The sequence below is a fragment of the Anoplopoma fimbria genome, chromosome 14 (genome assembly GCF_027596085.1).
Source record: "Anoplopoma fimbria isolate UVic2021 breed Golden Eagle Sablefish chromosome 14, Afim_UVic_2022, whole genome shotgun sequence".
In the NCBI taxonomy this organism is placed as follows: Eukaryota; Metazoa; Chordata; class Actinopteri; order Perciformes; family Anoplopomatidae; genus Anoplopoma; species Anoplopoma fimbria.
Genome location: NC_072462.1, coordinates 22,742,889 through 22,762,298, shown reverse-complemented (window position 1 = coordinate 22,762,298; position 19,410 = coordinate 22,742,889). Strand labels below are relative to the sequence as shown.

The 19,410-nt window shown below is 38.3% G+C and overlaps 1 protein-coding gene across 1 annotated transcript in view; it reads right to left on the bottom strand.

The window, feature by feature from the left end:
- The window catches only part of lrrtm4l1 (leucine rich repeat transmembrane neuronal 4 like 1), a 119,614-nt gene extending 101,101 nt beyond the window's left edge, over nt 1-18,513 (bottom strand). The window contains exon 1 of the mRNA XM_054613105.1: nt 18,420-18,513. Within this exon, the coding sequence (XP_054469080.1) occupies nt 18,420-18,513 (94 nt within the window). The remainder of the gene's footprint in view (nt 1-18,419) is intronic.
- Nucleotides 18,514-19,410: the final 897 nt, after the last annotated feature.

The following is a 19,410-nucleotide window of genomic DNA, read 5'->3' as shown; positions in this document are numbered from 1 at the left end:
TCATTGGGATGAATTTTAACAAATTGTATGATTGCCTGACTCCTGACTATCCATTTAGCATCACCAACAGGTCAAAATTTCAATTTGGCCAAAACTTTGATTTGAGATGCACATATTGCAATTTATTGGCCGATACCAATTTTCTATTTTTCAGATGACCTGCCGATTCAGATTTTTGGGATTCAGATTTTCTTTGCATGAACTATAATTGACACCAAGGCTAACCAGACTAACTATTTACCACCATCCCATAATGTCCTAAACATTGTTAAATCATCCTGAAGTCAGTGTAAGCATACAAAAATGCTAAATATTATTATACTTAATTGTCATCTAAAGAGGTTATTTAGACAAAAACACACAAGTCAAATGCTAAGCAAATAATGGATTGTATTCTTATTTTAAAACTGACTAAAAAAATATTTGTATAAGTAGTTTTAATTATATATTATAAGCTGCTTAAAGGTAGTGTAAGGAAGTTAAACAGGGCATAATACCCACTCTAATATCCATTTGACATTTCTGACATTTCTGACATATCATTCAAACAATTGCATTTATTTAAGTTTCTTGCCAAAAAACGACATTTTAGAAGATTATAAGATGAACTCATCCTGATAGCGTTAAAAATGTATCTTGGCCCTATACTCGTTTTTACTGAAAAAATGCTTCATAATAACCTCCGTTTCCAGTAGCTCTGATACAACCAGGACTGTGCTAGTAAGTGACCCTGTGGTGGGGGCAGACGAGCGGGTCACTCTGATTACTCTGAGTAGCATGCATGGGAAGAAATACAATATAATAAGTGTCTGATTAATGTAGTTTCCAAATGTTCTTAAGGTTGTTCCTTCTTCTTTTCTGCTGAAAATGTTCTACACATAAACTGAACAAATATCTGGCATCTAAGAGGTTACCTTCTCTCATGAAAACATTTTAAAACTTATGTGACGAATCAACATCGCACTTGATAGACGGCACCATCGCACCAATTCGCAACGCATTGTGGGGCATTTGAGTATATGCAGTAAGCTCACGTCTCGTACTCAGAAATCATGCTCATTTAGTATACATTTGGCCATTTCTCGCATACACATAGGACACATACTATGTAGTGTCAATGCACTATATACTCAAATTGACATCAAACTTAGTATGAATTGTATGTTAATCTGCATTTTTTAACACAGCCATAGTCTTGGTATCCTTCTGTCTACAATCACACACACACACACACACACACACACACACACACACACACACACACACACACACACACACACACACACACACACACACACACACACACACATCAATTCTGCTATTGTGATTTTTCACTAATTCATCTCTTCTAGCAACATTTTTATCTGAACATGGAAATGGAACTCGAGCTTCCACTCTATTTTAGTTTTAATGTTCCTTTAAATTAGATTCATCCCTGGCAGGACCCTATTATGCTCATAGTACAAAAACAAAAAAAGAGTAATATGTGTGAGGATATTGAATGAATTTGGAGGATATTGAACAAGCAGGCAGGAAGCACTGTATAAATGTATTGTTGTAGCCAAAGCCATACCTCAGTGTCAATGGCAGTGCAAGTGACAATGAAATATTTAATACCATTTAATGTTGAATAGAGTCCTGCGAGAGTAAAAAGATGATGAGACTTCAAATGTGGCTCTTGCAAGATGCTTTTGTGCTTCGGAAAATTCCCAGCGCAGGGTAGAAGAAGTGGATGAAAGGATGGAAACATAAACACTGCGTGTTTCCAAGGATGGCTCAGTATATGAGAAAACATTTCAATCTCAGATGTCAGCTTTAGATGCTGTCAAAGAAGGAAAAAACTGGCACAGGCAGACGTGTGGATGAGCATCGCCTCTTCCATTTGATGCTAGATATAGCACTGTCTAGTTGATGCGAGCTTCTGGCTGTTGTTATGGATACCATCTAATCTACGGCGTAATATGGCTAGAGAATTGGATTTTGTTTGTAGCGTGAGCAGTATGTTATAAAGCGTGATCGTCATACTAACAGAGTTAAGTAGCAGATAAGTTTATGTATGTGGACAAGGTGAAATCTTGTGAAGAAATGGATCTGCTGTAACCCTAAGCTGAAGGTGAATGCAAAAACCACTAGAAGTAAGCTTGCATAAATCAATATCTTCTATGTTATGACAGAATTGAATGACTCGGAAGCCAATTTTTAGATATAAAGAAATTTACTGTATGTTCCAATCTTATTGCTCATATCAACCCTGTTAAAAGGAGCAGGCATATCTTTTCAGAAAACAAGCTGTTTAAAACTCCCACTGTACTGTAAGCTTAGGTTTAATGATGATAACCGAAAAAGAAATGGAAAACACAGTCGGTGGAAACCAAAACCGAGATAAAAAGAGAGGAAACATGTAAGCGTGGAGAATGGTGATGGCTATGTTTCTGTCATTTGATGTGATGCTTTTTTGCCCCCTGGCTAAAAATTTTTATAATTTTGAGCATTTTGATTGCCTCTCAATGGCTCTCAACAGGATGACGCCTGATCCAACGGCTTGTAGCTCAGCGTGCTAAAAGCGCTAACAGTACAAACCAACGTAAACGTGCTAACAGAGCCAACATTGTTCACCCAGAGGGGGAACCAGCGGGTGCTACGCTTCCCCGACAATGCCGTTGATCAGGACAATGTTATCAGCTGTAACCGCCATATGACTGCTGTTGGCTAGCTGAGAGCTGGCAAACGGAATTTCGTTGTATCACTACAATGACAATAAAAACCTCTTTATCTTTATCTTTATGAGAACGGTGCAGAGCACGAATAATACTCGGCCATGAGCTAACCAGTGGGGCACGCTCACATGCATGAACATGCAGTAAAAGCAAGCACAGGCAGCCCGGCTATGTGAACAACGCAAAGACAAGCATGGATTCTCTGCTCAGGTATTACTCCACTATATCTTTACATAGCAGATAGGTGTTTGCTGCTACATTAATGCTCTGAATGTTGTTTAGTGCTCCTTTAAGTTTTCATGTTCCAATTTTTTTTAAATGACAAAGCTATGTGAAACCATAGTTCTTTTGTGAAATATTCATAATGAGGGATTGTTTTGGCCTCATACCACTATCATCATAGAGGAATTAATAGCCAAATGTAAAATATCACGGTATTAACCAGATATAAATGAGACATGACATTTATGCCCCACCATTGTATTACTGTTAGAACCAAGAGTGTTTATCCTGGATAGGATAACCATGGCTGTCACTGCACAAATAAGCTCCATCTTCATACAAACAGTCAAACCAATGTATAATATTGTTGACCTTTTTTGTTACAGGAGTTTCAATGTAAATACAGAAGCAAACTGCAGGAAAAAAATAGCAACTGTATTCTTTGAGGTTAAGTGTTTTTATTATTCGTAGAAAATTGATGGCCTTGTATAACAAAACTTTCCTTGGCCTCATAGCATAGTATGGATTTAATAAATTAATAAAAGTAGCCACTAAGATTAACCTTGAGCAGCAGTCCTCACTCTCAGACATTTTACAATGAGATGATAGATGTGTCTCGCAAAAGGTAAAAAAAATAACTGCTAAGCCTCAAGTACAGAGTTAAAGCCGCTTCCTTCAGGATGGAGGTTAAGTCTTGCAAGTGCAGTCGGCAACGACCACCCAAACACAGACAGAGCATGAGTGTTCATTTCAGCATAAGTATGGTGAGGGTTGGATCAGGGGGTTGGATAAACACCATTTATCACGACAACATTTCAGTCTGTAAAGGAACTATACAGTAGAAGATTGGCTAAGATTTGCTAATTTGCACTGTAATTTCAGTGTTCAGCTTAATTGAAATTTGACATGCAACCACCAGAGATAACTGGCTGTGTTGTTGTTCATTACATTTTTAAATTTAGGAATAATTCCAATCAAGGCAAAACAATGCCATTTAGCGTCACTTAGAAAAGTAACTAGCGGGACAATGTTCTTAAAACTAATCGGAGAGCAATGTGATTTTTAAACAAAGGAACAGAACTTTGGCAAACGATTGCATCTGTGACACTTTTGCACTGACTGAGCACAGGACTCTCACAGCTGCTCAAAAAGTAATGAAGCTTGAGTGCATTGTCTTGTTGTGCCTCTGGTAAATCGATGCCCTCAATCATTCATTTGGAAGAAATCTGGTCCCTTGTTTGTTTCGCTCAAGCAACATCAACGACAACATTCACATGTTGACAGAATGTACAACTCTAAGCTTACCATTTTACTACTTTACTTTTATGTATGCATCTTATTCCTGACACAGAATTATCACTCATACTCCTCCCTCTCTCCCATTCCCAAAGACACACTTACTGGCTCACGAATCAAAGCCATTACCATAATCAAGTGGTGAATAGTAAATTGCTGTTGAAGAAGTTACTGTGTCGTTAGAAGTTGGCTGTCTTGTATTGTTCATGTCAGCGAATAGTCAATACTGTGGCGAGAACCTTGACAACAAAACGCACTCACCCTGTGATTGCCTCTTCATTAACATGCTTCTCAATCTTGATTATAAATTTCTGAGCGATGGATAGGCCTTCAGAATTCAGCAATTCAATGTGCTGAGCATGGACTGGGATACGCCGCCTGAGATTGATGTCTCTACTCGCACTGTTCTTTCAGGTACCTTCTTTTAACACTCGCACATTTCCAATTCATACAATTGAAATTGAATATGTCAATACCAACCCCCGTTTACTTGCCCTAAACCTAATGCTTTAATCCCATATCTTTCAAAAATGTCTAACAGGTTTAGTTCATCTGCATGTGGATACACACACACACACAAACCTGCACACACACAATAAAAAGCATTATTCTCCCAGCAAAACGTAGCACTTACGTACGGGTGCAATAATGCGCATTATGAATTGGCTGCTGGCTGTCACCTCTGCTGCCTGCTATCTTGGCCAGAAAGCAGGCAGCAGCCCCCAGGGGCCCTTTGTTCTCTTGGATGTTAGCTCTGTATAAACATTAGGCCTGCTAACCTGCACTTCAGAGGATGCCACCAGCTTTTTAGATACAAAACAAAAAGCAAGAGCTGCTTGGCATGCAGGAATAATATCTATATTAAAAACCATAGAACTGAATCACGCACTGACAGGACAGAGATGCACACACACATTTGAGATGACGCTCAAGGAAATACTTGCATCCAAACAAAGCACATGCACACAGTTAGCTCTCATTGTGCGCTTGTTGTTCTGTTAGTCAGACACTAACAGGGGACAGAGGAACTCCCTGCAGCCTGGAGGGGATGGTGGGCAAAGCTTAACACAGGATTTCTTGGCCGAGGAAGACTGCTTTCTGCCAAACTAGCGGTGTATTTCAAGCTACGGGACACAACAGGAAGCATCCCGTGTTTTGATCTTTCTTTTTTGCTTTTTGTAATCGGCTTGAGTGCATAAAAGCTGAAGCTAACTCGGTGACTCACGTAGTGATGAACTTGTCAGCGTCGGCGTGAACGCAAGCTACAGCATAATAAGATCCGTTAACTGACTCATCAGCACCTCTTACATTTGGGAGACCTTGTTTGAATGTATGATTACCTCCGTCAGTCAGAGTTTCTAATGGAAGTCCTTTCCACTTTTCCTTGCAAAGTTTCTTTGAATGTTTGCAACTGATAAACAAGTCACTAATGTAGTGCAGTGATTAAATGTGCACTATGCAATCACTGGCCACGTGCTCAATAAGAGACAGGGTGCAGAATTTAACCTTTACTGGGTCTATAAAATGGAAATTTACAGTCAACAGTACGAATCCAAAGCCAACTACCAATTAACAGCAGAGCAAGAATACGCAAAGTTTGACCAGACTACTGAAACTCTGAGAGCAATGTTTGAGTTAAGTGCAGTCTTAACTCAATCGGGGGTGTGAGTTTTCTCATTTCTGCAACTTCTAATGTAATCTAATAAACAAACTATAAAAACATACACGAAGCAGGAATTTTATATCGTCAATTTTGTGCGCGGCTCCTAAGTGGTGAAAAGGATTCAATTATTGCACATAAAATAACATTAGGATGATTCTAAAAAGACCAGTAATGGAGATACAAACTAAATGGGTTTGGGGGGTTTAAAACTAGTGTTAGATGTCCTTTACTGGTTTGGGAATTCAACCTCTGCTTCATAGATGATGCCTCTCTGTTTGATGATGACGTATGACAATTTCATGTTTTTTTTTCTCTTTTAAATTTACCGACTTTGGTTGATTATCATATGTGTGAAGGAAGTTGGGGAAAAGGCTGAAGCTACTGTTGGCAAACTAAATGTGTTAACAGTTTTGTTTGAGAATTAATCATTAAAAATGGTAATTGGGTTGGGTTACCTGCCAGTATAAATTAAAGCAATAAGTAAAGAGAGAGAGACTGTTTGCTTTGATTCTAGAAAAGTTCAAAGGCATTGAAAATCCCTGCAAAGCGGCTTTTACGAAATACCCCACAGCGAAAGAAAGGGAGAGAAAATACACATTTTCATCATCCCTTTATTTCTTTATTTAATAAATAAAGCCTGTCTGTGAAGTGGTGAACGGTCCAGAAAGGTTTTCTGTCCTCTGAATTTTGCATGCTGGGATTGGCCACAGGCTTTTTTTGGCAGGTCCTTTCCATTTCTGAAAGCCTTCAGTATAAGGAAATACACCGACTTGTTCAGAACTTGAGTCTTGGATATCAATCTGCTGGAAATATTGTGACTTCATCAACGAGGGACAACTAAATATTTGGAGCAAATAAGCAGCAACAATGGGACAATATTTAAAGTTTAAATGAACTATGAAGTCTAACCAATAGATGCATTTAAATTGGGACGTCGATATAGCAGTATATATGTATCACCAGGTTAATACGGGTGATTCTTAGCATCTATGTCCACAGCTGATTTATACAGCTTCTCCCACAGTTCATCAAATCCCTGCAGCCATCTGAAGGCAGCAGGACACATATGTTAATACATTTGCAGCAGGTGATTTGAGAAGTGCCAGGCCAGAGTACAGTGCCATTACCCGCTGCTTTACACTGGGGTTACCTTCTTTACATTATGTGCACGATACCAGGATGCTACTAATGAACCACACACTACACCTCTACACATCAGACTGGTCAGTTATACCGTGAACAATATAGTTCCTGTTCGTGTGGGGAAAAACTCATCAGGACTCATAAATTCTGCCCCCCACCCCCACCCCATATCCAACTTAGTTTATTCAATTTAATTTATTTTTTGTAGCAAAAGTGGCGTTTCATGTTCTCTTCTTGAAATTCAAAACAGAACAAACGTTGCCGTCTCACATCATTTGCAAAAAGATGTTGCCATTTTTTAAGAGAGATACATTAAAATTATGGATAAAGTCAGATTGATACCATCATACAGGCCTAAATGGCCTCCCCCAAAAATATTTCATTATGGTGCTTGTTTACTCCAAAACAAACAAAAAAAACACCATCTGCCTCTGGTAACTAATTTATCTTGATTCAATAGCGACAGCAAAGAAATGTCAAGGTTACTTACTTAAGTTATGTCACATGTTGAGCGACAATATTGCGAGCTGTTGTTTGTAGCTTATTTTGTCCAGCCTTGAATTAGCTCAAGGCGGCTGATACTCACAAAACAAAGAACCCACAATGCCACCACCCCATGCTGATGACCTCAACTGTGATCCCAGTGAAAGCCAAATGAATTTCAAGGTTTCCCCGCCACCTGTGCCAAGGCTGTGGCAACATTTTTTCTCTGGCATCTTATATTTGCCAGTAAAAATATTGAGTTCGGCCCTAAATTCTCCAAAAATATAATTTCCAAATTCAACAGATTGTGCTTTAATTCAGTTCATGAAAATGAATGACTTGTTTTTGACATTGAGATGAGGAAAAAAAAATCCCACAAGTAAACAGTTTGGCATCTGCCTTCCTCAGCCACTGTGGTATATGACAGAGCCACATTAGCATTTTCTTCGACATCCTGTTTGACATCTTATGTTCACTGCCAAAAGAGGACTGGAAATACCTGTCATGTTGTGTTTCACATATAGATCACATACAAAAAAAAATTGAAAAGCTGTGGAGGGAAAGCTCCCATGTAGTTGGTCACTACACAGCTTCTGAAGGAAGACAGATGCTAAAATGTTGAGCTGAATGTTGAAAAATGATGATGGAGGATGCTGCATGAAAACAGAGAGACAGATGGGAGTTGAGGCTTCACTTCGACTTGACATGGTCACCTTTACCATTGAGTGGATTGAAGGTAGTTGGTGAAAATGGCTTTCAGGAGACTTTTAGTCCTGCACTGTTTATACCATCCAAAAACAGTCCAAAAGAAATACAAATGGTTTGACATTCGAAAATCTAACAAAGAAGCTATTTCAGTATTTGTGCCATCTGTCCATTTGTACTGATATTCTGCAATTATATTCTTCCATTTCAGGTGACTATGTAATGACAACCTCTTCCCTACAAAAGGTTTCCGTACAACAAAACTGGATGGAGTTTTGAAACTTGAAAAAATTGAAACAAAACAAAAATTCAACAAAAGTACTTAGTTGTGTTTAGGCAACAAGTTCTCACTCCCAACATGTCAAATATGTATGCTTGATCATTGGCCCTACACATCAAACCACTTATTTCATGCACCATTTTAAACATAAACTTTCATCTTCACAGGTAAATGTGCATTTAAGTAAGATGCAAGATGTAACGTTACAAAAGTGAGGTAAAATATAGAGGTTCTTAAAAAGCCCAGTACATCTCATACAGTCGTTAAAGGGTGCAACTATTTCTGACGCTGAGGGGAACTGACCAAGTGGCGGTATTTTACAAGCTAGGGTTGGTTAAGCCAAAACTACTAGTTTAGGTTTAGTAAATCCTTGTGGTTTGAAATAAGTCTCACACAGGTCTCCTGGGTCAAAGTCCTGTGTTTGTTTGACCCACCTATCAAACCCGACTTCCCAGCGCAGACTTTCGCGGGAAACATGATTAGAAAGGTAATTGTGAAACATCAAAAACAAACTTTATCCTCGAGAAAATATGCTTCTAATGCAGTTTCATTGTATGGGAACTTAACTTTTAAAGAACCCGGCTGCATGAGAATTAGGCAAAAGATATAAACAAAGTATTAGTCTTGATATTGAATCTTTTTGCAAACATGGATTTAATGGCCAACAGAAGAGGCCTCACACATCGTCTGTGTGGACAATTACAAAAAAGTGTCAACTCTTGGATATCATTTGTCCATAAGTTGCTCTGAAGCATTTTACCTTTAAGGTTCAGAGACAAGTTGTGCTTTGAAGCCCTTTGTTGTACATAGAGTTTTCTCCTGATGATTGATGCTGCTGTTGACCACACTGTCTGTGCTGCAGAAATCTAACCACTGTGACAAAGAGATAAATTGTCTCTATTGGTTCAGCATAAAGAACATGCGTCTTTACTCTATTTTTGACAAAAACATTTTTTAAAGGTTTTGATAATATCGGAAACTCCTCCTAAGTCTTTAACTTCATTCATATGGGCTAGTAATAACCCTTTTGTCGTTTTCCATATAATCATAGGTTCACAGAAATCTCTCACACACAAAATTCATTAAAATAACAAATAAAAAAAAATGTCTATATGTAGTGTATTATGTATTAGGTGCCACTCTTACTATTTCTATCCATTTGTTTTGAGTGAACGTGGTCTGTCACAGCTTATATATGAGGTATCTAAGGGCTTTGAACGTGACTGTGAGCTTGACAAAGTCCGTCATCAAATCTGTGAAAGGACCAGCGGTATAAATACACATGCCATTATAAGGGAAAATGTCTCACCCCCTCTTGAAGTTAAACACTGTACGTGTTGACATTACAAGGTGAACAATCACACGTTTGCCCTGAACTGCTTGGCGTTCATTTTTACGCCAGGATCGAGAACAGCGAGCGTCTCTCCGGCCCTGTACACCTGAAGAATAAATTACAGAAAAAGCGCACACACGCACACACATAGACGCACTAAAAAAAAGCAAAGTCAGCAGACCCTGGAGTGGACGACAGCGAGATAAGCCAAGGGTTTCGCTTTCACTGTCATTAGCAAAAACATGTACACTCATTCATGGACTAATGATATGCTGCAAGATCCATCTACGCTCGTGCTTTCACAAATATCGAAACACATTCCACTTTTTTTTTTACCTTAATAAATAGTTTGATGTCAAAACGGGTGTTGTGGCTATCTGTAAAAGCCTGCATCTCAAGTCATGTGGTAGCACTGCTATCAAAATTTTCTAGGGTAAAGAAAGGTACTCTGGAGGGGATTTCAAAGAAATCAATCTATTTCCACCGTTTAAAGGGGCCGGGGCAGGGTGGGATACCATCTCTGAATCCCCCCGAGGGCAGCGTGCAATCATCTTGTACAGTAATTTCACTCCCACTCTCGTAAACTATACATAGTCATATGCAAATTCAACAAGGATTACATAAATGTTTCTAAATTCGTAAGCACTTCCCTTAGAAAAACAATTTTACAGTATCGCCCCACAACACAGCGCCTGACAGCTTGCAATAATAAGCTGCAGGAGAACACGGGAGCTGTTGTTTTAGCTTGTGCCTATCTGAGGGCAGGCTAATATAATTTTAATGCATCCATCTGTGCATTAATGGGACATAATGATGCAAACAAAGGACGGACAAATAAAGTATGGACAATCACAGAATTTATGATTACATGTTTATGGAGTTTGTCTTTGTGGAAATGTAAGAAATAGTTTAAGTGCAAAACAGGGATACAATAAAGGGAATTTATGGAACAAAACCTGAGGTGGGAAGGAGAAAAGAAACGGAACAAAAACAAAAAACGTTGCCCTGACTCGAAAGGCGGTAATTAGGAATCCTTGCTTTTCTATTCTATTTGATCCGGTCTGCAGTAGCTGCTAGAGTTTGTCAAGTCCTGCACCGTATTGACTGTTATTAATACAAATACACGTGCCATTTAGCACTCAGTAGAGTGAAAGAAAGGCGTACAAATAGTTCCAGTTAGCCGGCAATTTTCACAAGCAGAAGTTTGGTTGGATAAATGACGGTCAGGGTTTATGTAAGACCATTAGTATAAAGGTGGACTGAAGGTGGCACCATTATGATAGGTATGTGAAAAAGAAAAAAACAACTTATCTGCACATTCAAGTGTTCTAAGGTGCCAAGAGAGAACTCATGTGTTATTCAAACATATTTGTAAAAGTTTAGGAATGCTGGCAAACATTAGAGGATGAGGTACAATATTTTACCAAATTTTGTTTTCAACAAATCCACCAAAGAGACATAAAGAACCGTCTGTGTACCCACAGCCTCAGACAGCATGTGATACAACGTCTTTGAACTTGATTATTGTCTATAAGTCATTTAAAAATTCATGGACATGGCTGTGAGCAAAAACGTGTTCAAAAGTATATTGTATTCAAGTCATCAAATCAGTTGAAGGTTTGTAGATGTTTACTTCATTTATCTCAGCTTTTCCTATTTAACAAATTTCCATTTCTTTACCCAACCTTACACTCCTGTACCTCAATTCATCAGCATAAATACCTTAATAATGGCTTAGTAACCACGAGTGGATATCTAATGATATAGAGATATGCGATATGGAGAAAATCAAGTATCACAATATTTTGACCAAATACCTCGATATTGAATGGTTGACAATTGGTGCGTGTACAAAATATTTACACCAACTCTTTAACAGGATTTATTCATGCTAACATTTTTGCTGCTCCATCAACACTCAAAATAACGTCATCTAGGCATTAAAATGGGAGCAACGTAACTGTTTATACAATGGGATGCAACCATTTTTAAAGGAGAGATGTTTGCATGGATGAGATTGATTGACAATGAAATTAATGCAAATGTTCAAAAAGGCATTTACAGATTTGATGGACAGAGATGACAAGAATCTTGATCCTAAAATGATAATTTGCCTTCAAACTACCTAATTTGTTCAGCAAACTTTCCACCTAAACAATAAATGTAAAGTACACACACACAGTCATACACTTTGCTGTGCCTGGCAATACTCATGGAGGCAGGATTGAGGGCCATAAACAAACATGACTGTATCTACTGTATCCGTCACTGCTCAGCTTTTCCTAAATCTACTTCTTGCCCACCATGCACCATTGTTGCCAACCCAGCAACTGTTTCACCAGATCTGGTAACTTATCAGACTCCTTTTGGTGACTAAACGCCTCACAAGAGCCAAGCAACAAATCCGATGACATTTTCAGTTGGCATCAGCTACTTTTCCTACCCTTGCTCGCAGATCTCCGGCTAACACAACTGCCGCTGGCTCACATAACATGTTGGTTATGTGAGTTGAGCGGAGTTGCCAGATTTGGTCGATCAATCAGCAGCGTGGCTGAAACATGAATGAGCTTTTCCTGCATAAGCAGCGGGAGGGAAAACACTGAGGTTATGGATCTTGAGGAGGATGATATCGAGTTCTCTTCGAGCTTTTTCATGAGCTGATTCCACAGAGAAGTTTGCAGCACATACAGGATATTCAGCTGAACTCTATTTCAGGATGGCATGGCAGTGTATTGAATGCCCTCTTTTGTTTCCTCACGATCTCAAAATCTATATATAATTTTACCTGAATAGGTTTACTTTCTATCTAAAGCTACTGTTAGTTATGTGTAGACAAATCTTTTTTGCTGTGTGAATAATGTGATTTTATCTTGTTTGTAATCTGTTGGCTCGTAAAGATAAGATGCATACTGTTCATCAGCCAGTGGTGAAATGTAAATAAGGACATTTACTTAAGTAGTGCTCTACATTTTTTAGGTACATGTACTGTACATAAAGTATTTTATTTTCATGTCACTGTCTACTTCTACTCCACTACAATTTAGTAGAAATGATCGTACATTTTACTCCACAGCAATTATTTGATAGCTTTACTTACTAGTTAATTTACATATACTCTTACAAAAAAATGTTAAATGTTAAAATGACAAAAACATTTCCAACAAGTTTCCACCTTCTCAAATGTAGGGATTTTCTGCTTTTAATTAGGATTTTATTACATTGTATTTGTCTTTAATAATTGTGTGGTTTGAATTATTGAACAAAACAAGCATTGTGAAAGTGTCTTTATTTTCTATATAACATATAATATAATCAATCAAAAATTCAAATAATGCATGCTATTGTCTTGATTATCATATTTAGATATTTGTGTTGTCATCATTACCCATCATCATTTGCATCAATATGTGCAGCGTATGGGAGGGAGATTTTATTAGGGAGAGAAATCACCAACCGTTAACACAGTTACACAGCTGAAAAAAAGGAAGCAATTTAACCAATATATATTTAAAGCACATATTATTCAGAGCAAGCAGATTTAGTGATATGTAGCTGAAACATCTAAATAATGAAGGTTTAAATGAACCCGAATATGCTTGAATAGTATGTTGTACTTCAAATAGCTGCCGTTTCATATCACAGACTATATTTCAGTTATATTAAGACTACAACTCAAGTAGAGTCATCACTGCTGTTGAATGATAGTTCTACCTAACCTTGAAGACTTTTAAATAAAATCCGCCTGTTTTTAGCCTTGATATCTCGACATCCCGTGTACTGAAATTAACCACATCACTGTGAACTGGGAATGTAATGCAGTTTAGACTGCTGTGCAATCCACTGAATCAGGAAGCTGATAAGTTGTGGAGGAGTTACCCACATTAAAATCTAATTATAAATTCTTAAATTACTTAATTAAGAATGAAATGCCACACAAAAAAACAACATAACAAGTACAATGTCTGCATTGAAAAAGTTAATTAAGTAAAATTATCAACAGTTCAATTATAATTGTTTTTAAAATAATAGTGTATCTGGTATTGGATAAGGTTTTTTTTAACAACCCCAAATTAATTTTTTTATTTTAAAGGAACCTTTAAAAATGACCAGAAAACTATTTTCAGTTTCACCGTCTGAGCAAACACACACACAGTTATCCTCACTGTGTTGCATCGGTGCAATGAAAGAGCTGCACTGAAACCTTATCACAACTGTCTAAGGATGATGTGATCCTCCGTTGAGCTCTGGAAATCCTTTTATCACTCGCCCCTCCACAGAGGGGTCAGTGCTGCTGGAACCAGGAGGAATTCAGCGAATAGGCTTCAGGTCTTACTCGCTGACATTCAGTAGGCACATCCTTTTATCAATTTGCATTACAAGAAGAGCCCTGGCCCACGAGTATTATACAGTCTAAGGGCATCGGTACATGAAACAATGAAAGACTGTCCCCAGTGGAAAAAATGATAGCACTTGTGTTAAGCAAACAAGTTGTAAACACAAATTCGACCTTAAACCTTTTCTGTAAATATGTTGTGATGTGCGGAGCATAGACGATAAAAAGAGGACGTAGTCACCATTATGTCACCCATTGGCTATGTAGTATAGCTGCTGTAGTATAACAGTGTATACGTAGATTTAACCTGTAATACATTCATGAGATTCAAATTACATCGCTCTCTAAAACCAGTGGTAGCAGAGCTTTAATTAACAAATTTGGGGTGGATTGTCTTGCTCAAGGACACTTAAACAACGATCTTTAGACAGACTGATTGTTGTGTGACCTGACAGGAAATAACTCCTCGCACCAGTTGTTTGTGCCGCAAGGATGATTAAGTCTTAAGATAGCACTATTCTCAAACTGCTTGTTTCCGACATAATTAACATATTGACCCCTACGGTGAAGCTAATTGAAGTTTATCATGCACTGATTTATTGTTGATTAACACTTTCCTAAACCAGTCTGCTGTGTGTGGATCATGTGCACATGCTGCATTCATCCTGTGATGCAGACAGAGAACCAGCTATGTTAACTCAAAATACAATATACACTCAAACACTTCTGACTTCCCACAAAATATCATTGATTATTTCTGTAGTTGTGAGTTTCCAACTCCAGGGTGTATACAGTAATAGCAGTAAAAAGAAAAAAAAGTGGATAAAACTGACTTCAGTTATATAACACATGAGTGCACTATGGCTGTAGATTTCTATTGAAAGTCACTTATGAGTTTAACTTCTCTTATAGTATCTGTTACTAATTACCCATCCAAATAATTTGTTCAAACTAGTTTATCATTAAATAATTAAGAAGTATTCAAAAAGCACCTTATATTGTATGAAGCAGCAACATCAATGGACTCTATTCTTCTAATTTTATGGGACTCCCTCAAAAAGCATTTTGAAATTAAGATAAACCAGGAAGTTTTATGGGTAATGCAAAGGCAAATATACGTACCTAGTGTTATCTCCCGCTGAAAGCTATTCTCGCTAAGATTCCCTTGGACTGCAATGTGCTGGGTCTGCATTTTTCTTGATTTAGGCCCAGCTTATCTTAAGCTTATATAGATGTCAGCAAAACCCCCCCTTTTAATAGTGCAAGGCTCTTAATTCATTACCAAATGTAAACTTTGCTGCGGAGGAGAGCAGAATGGGCCGGGGGTAAATTAGAGCGTGTATTCTACTCAACTAATTACTCTGTAAATTCAAGCCACCCTTGGGACGAGTAAGAAAAAAAAAAATCAAAAACACTCAGACGTTTCTCTCTCTAAAAAGGGTTTACTTAAGAAAATAAAAATCTGAAAAATCTGTCACAATCCATCCGCAAACGAGGTGAATTCATCATGGTTAGCAGAGATGGGCAGCATTGTGAATATGCATCCAATCAAACTTCAGCTATCAAAAGACGAGGCCTGCTGACAGGATTATCGCTCAACGGTGCTGCTACGTTCACAAAGGTGGACATTTTCAGCTACCTGCCCGCGTTGAATGTGATGATTAAACCCTTTGATGCCGAGCTGTCACCCTGTCAGGCTAATGGCTGATGTGGGCGAGGACGGAACTCTTGGCAAACTGGTCATTTAACGGCAGACATCACAGAGCCGGAGGATGAGCGGGACCAAGCGCCGCTCCCGTCTCCGGCTCTCATCCGCCCTCTTATCTTGTTAGAGGAGACGGACTTCAAGGTTAAGCCGGTGACCCCTCAACTGTCCAAGCTGTCACGCTGTTCAGCACACACACTTATACAATCCCCTGCACATTTTGTTGTCAGTGTGACAGTTTGTTTAATGGGATGCTTTTGGTGCCCCTAAAAGGCCCCTGGGAAATGGAGACTTTGTCTTACGAGAAAACAGTGAATCTTTTAAGGAATACCCAGCTGAGAATCTATATATTTGGTATTAAAAAAAAACCTGTAGGCTTTAAAAACTGTTCCTGAAAAGCTTATATTTTGCCCCCTTTGTAGAGAATGGCAGCTGTTTCATGTTATCATGGTTTGGCTTAAAATAAGTAGGTTTATTTAAGTTACGGACGTAAATACAAATAAGTCAATGTTAACTTTTGGTTTCACAGGGGACACCAACGTTTACCTAAAAATATATTTGACAATGCAGTTTCCTTGTATGGAAACATCTTTTTTTGGGAGACCAGGCTGGACTCAAGATTTTGGCACAAGGACGAATGTTTTGAAAAGAGCTATGTACAGCACAAAAGCACAAAATATTGTTTGTTACCCTGGGCCAATCCAAAGCTAAGAAAAAGTTTATTTTAAAATTGCACAAAGTAGTTATGCCTCTCTCGAGATGCCATTTGTAGAAAGGAAAGAGAAAATATGAAAGCATGATTGCATGTTATGATTGCTCGTTCTGCTCATCTATAGGCAGTAATGTGCTGAGAAATGTTTGCCAGTGTGGGCAGTGCCCTATCAATGTGGCATATGTCTGCATTACGCATGGATAGATACATACATATTTTACACAAATACTAAAATGTCTACATTAGTTAAAGAAACAGAGAAAGAAACTGAGACAGATAAACCGGATCTTGGTATCATCGAACCAGCAGAAAACAGCTTATTCTCTACTTAAAAAATTAGCATGAGCACGCTGATAACCAAACACAATGAGAATTTGGTGACGGTGCACCAGGATAAAAAAAAAAAGAGAAATTTTGGTGTCATCACACAAGTTAGTACCAACTTATTCACTATTAAAAAATGTGAAAAAGAGCACGCACACACAATGAGTGCTGGCGACGGCGCACCGGGATGAGGAAAATAGAGAGAGAATTCTTGGTGTCAGCGCACCAGTAGAAAACAGCATTTGCACTTCAACAAAATGTGGAAAGGCACACCCACACCAAATGAGCATCCGGTGTCGGTGCACAAAGGAAAAAAAGAGACAAATATTGGTGTCAGCACACAGTAGATTAACATTACAAAACAAACACAAAGCTAATAAGAGGGTTTAAAAAAGTTTAATAAATAAATAATATTTATATTAGGGCTGTAACAAATCCTTTTTTTTATTCTAAGCTTCTACTGACTTTTTCCAAATGAAGCTTCTGCTACCATATTTTATGTTATCACCCTAAACTAATGGGAAAATAGGATTTTGCATCATTGTTGTCATATAAATGTATTTTGTGGTGCTGTTAGATCGCTACCATCCAGCCTATGTGGGCGGCAAGCCAGAGACCAAAACGTTTTTGAACACAGTGAAAATTATGTTTTTGAAAGGCTAATTGCCAACAAATTTGGATTTAAGTGGAATATCTTGTTAGATTAAAACATGGTGATTGGAACTGATTGCATCTTTCTATTTCCAGAAATTTTTACTTTTGGACTGAGGACTGAGCTAATGCTGTGTGTGTAAGAGAGAGAAGGTAGGTCTAGGCCTACTATTGCACGCAATGCTTCTGTAAGTTATTAATATAACAAATTTGAATGTCAACCTTATGAATGAAGCTTTAAACTATTTGATACAACCCTATTATAATTTGTTTTTTTATTTTTTCAAAAGAGGCACTTACTTTTTTTGGATAAAGATGTCAAAAGTCCTCTTTGTAAATGTAATCCTCAGTTTCATAAGTCACTCCAAAGTAAATATGATCCAAGGATGGAAGACTGTTTGTTCCATTCTGTTCCCTGTAACGCGGAAAAGATCCTCGTCCACAGAGGCGGTGTGAGAAGGTCTAAGACCAGAAGGATTTCAATCTAATCAGATCAAAGAATTTTGCAAATCTGGACAGGCTCTTTAATTTGTTGTCAAAATTATATTTTTATCTCACTCAGGCTGATATAACTCGACATTGAGGCTTGTTTGTGATATCTGTTATGTCATCCTCTTCCACTGTAACAATTATGCTGCTTGTGTGTCATATGTTTTATATGACTCCTTATAACCTCGGTTACGGTTCAATAAAAGTATTCAGAATCCAACTCGATGTTCTCGTAAACACAGTTGAGGAGCTTAACGGGGTCGTTTCCCAGAGAGGCTATGTCTTGTTTGGTAAGGTAACGTAACAGTTCACATCAATTAGGCTCTTTGTTAATATTTCCCTGTTTTCATTTTCCCTTCACACTGTGCGCGCTGATGAGGAGCATGCGCTGCTCATCCAGGGCCGCGTCAATGCGACCCATGCGGAAGAGAGTTGACGTGGGCTGTGGAGTGTTCATGTTTCAGCAGAGCTCTTGGTAGATTGTTCTGGTCGCGTTTGAACTCTTTAATCCCCTTGGTGTTGCTGCTGGAGGAGAAGAGTAGGCATGTAAAACAAAAAAGTTTGCTAGTCAGGCGGACAGCCACACAACCACACCTGCCTTTGGTACCACACAGTTTGGAGAAAGTCCTCAGATCTTTTGCTATGGTGGCCCCGAGGTTCAAAACGAAACATATTACCAAACACATTTCAGAAAAAAATTTGGGGTTGGCAAGGTGCCTTCAGGTTTCTCCCTGGGTTTCTCAGTTCTCAAATGGTGGTTCACTTCTTACCTAGGTATATCACCATGATAACATATGCCGCACATCTAACCTGGGCCTTGTTCTAGAGAGCAGGTTTAGGGAAAACTAACCCTGAGTTGAGGGAAACTCTGGGGTTTCAGTTCCAGAGGGAGAGGTAGCTTAAACTCTGGATAGTTTGTTTATTGAGAAAAATTCTAAAGTTACTACTTTATAGTGTTTGCATTCATTTCTTTGAACGGCTCTTTTTTTTCGCCCTCCCATTCAAATCTTACACAGCGTGAAGTCACCCTCAGCTCAGATTAAAACCTCCGCACGTACTTTTATTTGCAAGTGTAAGTCTTTTTTTTAAAGGATATGTAACGCTGTGACTTGGTATGCACTGTTGATTTCATCTGATCTCAGCTGTCATTGATGGAGCATTACAATTTCTGTAATATTGCAAGAACATGGTGCATCTGCAGAATGTAGTTTGAGAGTGATTTTTTAAAAACAGGCTGCGTAAATTCTGAACGTGTTTAATTTTACTACATTTCTTCAAGTATCTGAAATAAAGCCACTGAATGCTGTTGAGTCAAGAACCAAATAGATGTCTACAACTTAAAATCCACTGTATT